Source organism: Haliotis rufescens, unplaced genomic scaffold (assembly GCF_023055435.1).
Source record: "Haliotis rufescens isolate VD_foot unplaced genomic scaffold, xgHalRufe1.0.p SCAF_12, whole genome shotgun sequence".
In the NCBI taxonomy this organism is placed as follows: Eukaryota; Metazoa; Mollusca; class Gastropoda; order Lepetellida; family Haliotidae; genus Haliotis; species Haliotis rufescens.
Window position 1 is genome coordinate 36,767,746 of NW_025963802.1, and position 6,039 is coordinate 36,773,784.

The following is a 6,039-nucleotide window of genomic DNA, read 5'->3' on the forward strand; positions in this document are numbered from 1 at the left end:
AAATATATATGCAGTAATGGATATGGATAATGGATAGTTAAAGGGTTGGATGAGTCGGTTTCAAAAAAGAAATGTGATGCTTTTACATGTAATTGTTAAGCCAACATTGAAATGTACTGTATGCATGTTTCTTCATCAGGTGTCCCCACAACCTTTGGATCACAGGAAAGCGGGTTTCCATGGAACAAGGAAGTCACTGTTCGGAGGAAAGAGACAGCGTGACAATGGTGATGACGGAGATTATGTTCAAGCGAGACAGACCAAGAAACAAAAAACAGCCAGCTGTGGTCATAACCTCCAAGCCGAAGTAACATCAGAGGTCATGAAGACAGCAGTCGACAAAATGCAAAATGAAGTTGATCTCATCGGTGATGGTTCACAGGTTAGTTGAGGATTCATCCTTCCATTCTAATATCGATTATATAGATCTTCTGAATTGCTTAATCTATTTGAATGAGAAGGAATTCCACATTTTTCAAGTTGCCTTTATGTTTTCAGGCTCATAGTCTCCAAACTACACAAGGCAGACACAAGGATCTCAAATCTGTGACTCCATATACAGTCAGTCAGCTTCTAGCAGGAGAGTACGATGACGTCATTTCCAGCTACAGGGTCATTGACTGTCGTTACCCATATGAGTATGAAGGTGGTCACATTGAGGTATGCTGTTGTCTTTAAGCTTCTATAACAGAATGTAATCAATGTTTGTTTGTTCATATAATATCTTTGCATTGTACTTTTATAAAAAATTCTGACGCCAATATATTAATAAGAGTTTGCTGAGCTTATATTCTTACATTATTTACTTCAGGGTGCCGAGAACCTTCACACCCACGCTCTGATCACAGACTTAGTGACCAGTCTACAGGGGAGGGACTCCACTCAACGGAACATCCTGGTTTTCCACTGTGAATTTTCATCAGAGAGAGGCCCGAAACTGTAAGTATTTTCTCTTACGTAAAACACATTTGCTGTTGGCGTAAAGGCTCAAAAGTTAAAAGTTAACATCATTGTTCACATGAAAATTGATTTTGCAGTTTCTATTGTTAATACATTGTACGCTGTTTCTCGCGTTTAGCACTTGAAACAGTCGACGTAAAAGATCATACGTCATAGGTTTACTGTACTACCCAAAATAATTGCATTTGTTTTACCTTATGTAACAATTATTCCAATTATATATCTTCTGATACAGATTGAGACTTCTCAGAAACCTTGACCGGAAGCAGAACAGTGACCGTTATCCCTTCCTCTTCTACCCGGAAGTATACCTGTTAGATGGCGGATACAAGGCCTTCTATGAACAACATCAGGTAGGTTGACGAATGTTCGAAATTAACGGGACTACTTATAGGATATTGTAAATGTGTCTCTAATTAAATGTATGCCTTTTAATAATCATTTTAATATACATTCTAAATTTAAAGTTATCTGTACTACCCTTTTGGGGGAGAATGTTGTGTTACCAGTGCTTTTATGTGTCACACGTATGGTAATAAGTACTTTCTTGTAACTTTCAGTCTCAGTGCAATCCAAGAAATTACGTCCCCATGCTGCACCAGGATTACTCCAAACAACTACGTCACTTCCGAGTAAGGTCCAAGTCATGGACAGCAGGAGAAAAACAGAGCATGCGCAGTCGACGTCTCATAATAGATTCGTCTCCGCTTAAGATGTCTCCATGGTAATCTGGAATATGAATTGCTGAAATGTGAAATGTCACCTGTTGTCCGAGTGTTGGATTTCAGAGATTTGTTGTTTATTGTCACTGTTATTGTTGATTATGTTGGTGCCTGAATGTTGAGGTAATCACGGAATACTTTATACATACGTTGACCTGTTTTGTCAACCACACTGTGATACCGTCTTGTTATCCACTGTTTCTTTGAACGATATGAATAAATACTGATCTTCAGCTCGTTTAGTGTCCTCACTTTGAAACACACACTTTCCTCACACTTTCACATCAAATCACAAACGTTCTTCTTAATCGATGCATTGTCTCTGTTGTTTGTCAAGTTCAATTACAATTTCAAATATATTTGGTAGAGTGTGTAGAGTATGGAAGTTACAAAGGCGCTAAGATTGCTCTGTGCAAGTGGTCCATGATTACTGTAGCGTCGATACATTTCGATGTCTGTGCACTTTAAGCCATCCCGTGTCCACTCCATAGACACTTGTGACCCAGTCGTCATCGTGACTTTCACCAAAGTGGTAATTACAGTGTTCATCACCAACGCTTATTGTGGACATACACAATAGATTTATATTTTTATCTGAGTGATCCGATAAGCAAAGAAGTAAGATTACAAGACCATGAAGAATATAATAGGCGCATCATTAGAATTATTCATTGCCATATTATAAGAATGGAATAGTATAGAATACAATGTGTGTTATTGGCAGTATATATTTTAAGTTTAGCAAACTGAAGTAAAATGAAAATTAAATAATAATGTGTCATCATGTATCTTGATCTAAATGATGTTTGCAAATGATGTTATGGTGTACCATTAAATTATCAATAACCAAAGTTTTCTTTATTTTTCTCCAAAATGTCAGAGCGGGACAAACAGTCAGACAGAGGCGAGAGAAGGAAGGGGGAATACAAAATACTACTGAGACAGTCACGTGGTCCTAGCACCATTCAGTTGCAATGCTTATAAAGAACATACACATTGTAGAAAGTAACATTCATTTGTAATATAAATCTTAATGGGTTTTTAAAACTATGCATGCAAATACACTGGCAGTGTGGTTATGTTCGAATATTCTTAAATTAATCAAGAAATGGAATCTGGGTAAGTGAACCAGTGAAGTCTTTGTGACGGTGACACCGGTGGGGCAGGATACGCTCACCTTTTCGCGAACACCTGGTATCACCACTATGATAGTTATTCATAAACACAAGCTTATGATAAAGTCGGAATCGTACATTGGTGTCAGCAGAATCTTCTTATGACTATCGCTTGTGTGTTTCAGTCAGCAAGTGAAGTGTTAATGCATGTTCAAACAATGGAACAGGAGATAAGAAACTAATAAGAAATACACTATATTTCACGATGTGTTACGTATTTTATGAAACACTAAAGCATTAGTCTAATCCAGCTTATCCAGATCAGGCAAACTGTCCTTTGATAACCTGCTTTCTTTACACCTTAACCCAACTGGTCGGGAATACATGCAGAAAGTGAGCCGACATTAAATGTCCTCTTCACAAAAATAAATACAAATCTTCCTTAATTGCCATTCAACTGACGACGAGAACGACCTGAATTCTGTGTTATCCAAACATGGGTTGCAGGTACATTTGAAGTTCTACCTGGATGATTACCTCGGGATAATCCCTTCTCACCTTCGTACAGGTAGATACTTATCTACGGGGGACACAAGCGATCGCATATTCACACCAAGCCCACATACTTAACCAATCTCCTTTAATGTGTGAAAGTCTATACTGCTTCTATTAACCAGTATGAACAATGCACGATCAACTGGCTAACGAATCGATCAACGAGTGCTGTCTTTGTTATGTAAATATGTTGTTTTAGTACAGGTGTATATGCAACCGATGCAAGACACAGCATCATTCTCCTGGCAACTGCATAACTTGCCAATACATGACCATAAATATACTTGTTTGAAGAAATCTGAGCCACAATGATAAGAAGAGAATGTCAGAGTTTACCAGAAGTCTTTATCCCAAAGAGGCTTGGCTTTGAATCACTTGGCAGTGACAATGAGGTTTGTCAAATTATTTGACAATTATGTACCAAACACATATTATTAGATTCACTTTCATAGCCCAGTAGAAACTATTTGAAGAAATTTGTGCCACAATGCCAAGACATTAGCATCAAAGTGTGCAAGAAGACTTCAAACTGAAAGGTCTACTTTTCGACGAGGAAGATTCACGAGATAGCGACTTTGACTCTTACTGCAGTGACAGCGAGGTTTGTTGAAGAATATTCATTACTTCTATATTGATATGACAGATGGAAATATACAAAGAAAAAAAGGACAGACGTCGTTATAGAAAAATATAGATGAATAGATAATATAGCCGGAATTTTATAGCAATGTATGATTGTGAAGTGTGGGGTTTCAGTGATGTCACTTGTGTAGAAGGTGTACATAAAATGTTTTTAAAGTATATACTCCATTCAAGAAAAATACCTCATCATACATGTTGTATGTTGAGACTGGAAGCGAATGGTTGCATTCTGGTATATAATTGTATCATGTATGAGTAATAAGCTTACTATAATTATCTATAATAAACTTTCATCACAAACAATTACCATTCCAAATGGATCAAGTGTATTAAGGATATATTGGGTTGTTGTGGTTTAAGCTTTCTACGGTTAAATCAAAGTGTTTGTAACAGACAGCTTAAAGACCAGCTTATACAGGGATGACACAACGATCAAACTATGTCATTAAGAGGTAAATTTTACTCTAGTATCAAACCAGAATTTGGCCTTCAACCCTACATTAATAAAAATAACATAAACGTGTTGCCATTGGCTGAGTTTAGAACCAGCAATCACTCTCTACCCAATGAGAGTGGACGGTGGAGAGATTTACCCTATGTTGATAGGATCTGTCCACTTTGTAATCTTCTGTCGATGACGACTTTCACTCCATGTTTGAGTGTTATATTGGAAACAGATCGTCATCGCTTCTTCTTTTTTTAAAAGTATTATTATGTGAAGCCTCATTACCATAAATTACAACAACTAGTTTGTACTCAGCAGATTTGTCTCCAGTATACTTAAAAAATCGAATTTATACTCTAATACTCACGCGAATGCCTCTGTTGTCCAAATGACTTTCTTGTATTTATGTCCATGTACCAGTGTGAGTGGTTATTTATAGGAAATAAACAATGTCAATATCTTAACTTCAGGGTTCCCAGAACCTTCACAACGAGGCTCTGATCACAGACTTAGTGATCAGTCAGGGGAAGGACTCCATTCAACGGAACAGCCTGGTCTTCCACTATGAATTTTCGTCAGAGAGAGGCCCCAAACTGTAAGTGTTACTTATCCCATGAACCCCATAGTGTAGTTCACACATTAATGAACCGGGTTATACGTTTAATGCCAATGTAAAATACTAGTGACACCGAATGTTATTATCATTTTTTTCATGCAACGTTTCATTCAATGATGTATCTTCTGATACAGATAGCGACATCTTAGCAACCTTGACCGGAAGCTAAACAGTGACCGTTACCCTTTCCTCTTCTACCCGGAAGTTTACCTGTTAGATGGCGGATACAAGGCCTTTTATGAACAACATCAGGTAGGTTAAGGATCTCAAGAAACTGTCTTGGTTACGTTCACGCTGATATATAGATGCTGTGCTGACTTTGTTTCGCGAACGGCTGGGATCATCACTATTTGGTCGTGATTCATGAAAAGGTTGTGATATACCTAATTCATGTCAGTTTTATTGCTTGTTTTAAATGTAGAATTGTATATTACAAGTATGTTAATAATTCTTCACTTGTAACCTCCAGTGTCGGTGTCATCCAGGAACTACGTTCCCATGATGCACCAGGATTACTCCAAACAACTACGTCACTTCCGAGTGAAGTCTAAGTCATGGACAGCAGGTGAGAAACAGAGCAGACCTCTTTAGACGACAGACCACCCGTGTCAGATCACGTGTATAGACACCCCCTGAAGCTGGACCATCAACCCCAACAAGTTACGTCCAGGCATTTACTTAGGAAGTGAGGTGAGGTGAGGTGAAATGGGATTTAATGTCGCGTTAAAAGTCACCGACTTTAGCTCTCTGGGCAGACCTACTAGTGCCGACTGCGGTAGCAGCCGAAGGGGCCTGGAGTGATTACACCGTGGTACATTAATGTACCCAGGGTACATTTCGATTGTACCACGGTTGAGTTGACCCCATCACCCTGCCAGATGGATCACGAAACTGGTTGGTTGTTTTGTTGTTTAACGCCGCACTCAGCAATATTCCAGCTATATGACGGCGGTCTGTAAATACTCGAGTCTGGACCAGACAATC

At 38.5% G+C, this 6,039-nt stretch overlaps 1 protein-coding gene across 1 annotated transcript; it reads left to right on the top strand.

Moving 5' to 3' along the window:
* Positions 1-298: 298 nt before the first annotated feature.
* LOC124136515 (M-phase inducer phosphatase-like) lies at positions 299-1,688 on the top strand. The gene is made up of 5 exons (XM_046502434.2): positions 299-382; positions 499-660; positions 812-939; positions 1,196-1,313; positions 1,521-1,688. The coding sequence occupies exons 1-5, from the start codon at positions 323-325 to the stop codon at positions 1,686-1,688; spliced, it is 636 nt and encodes a 211-aa protein (XP_046358390.2). The 5' UTR covers positions 299-322.
* Positions 1,689-6,039: the final 4,351 nt, after the last annotated feature.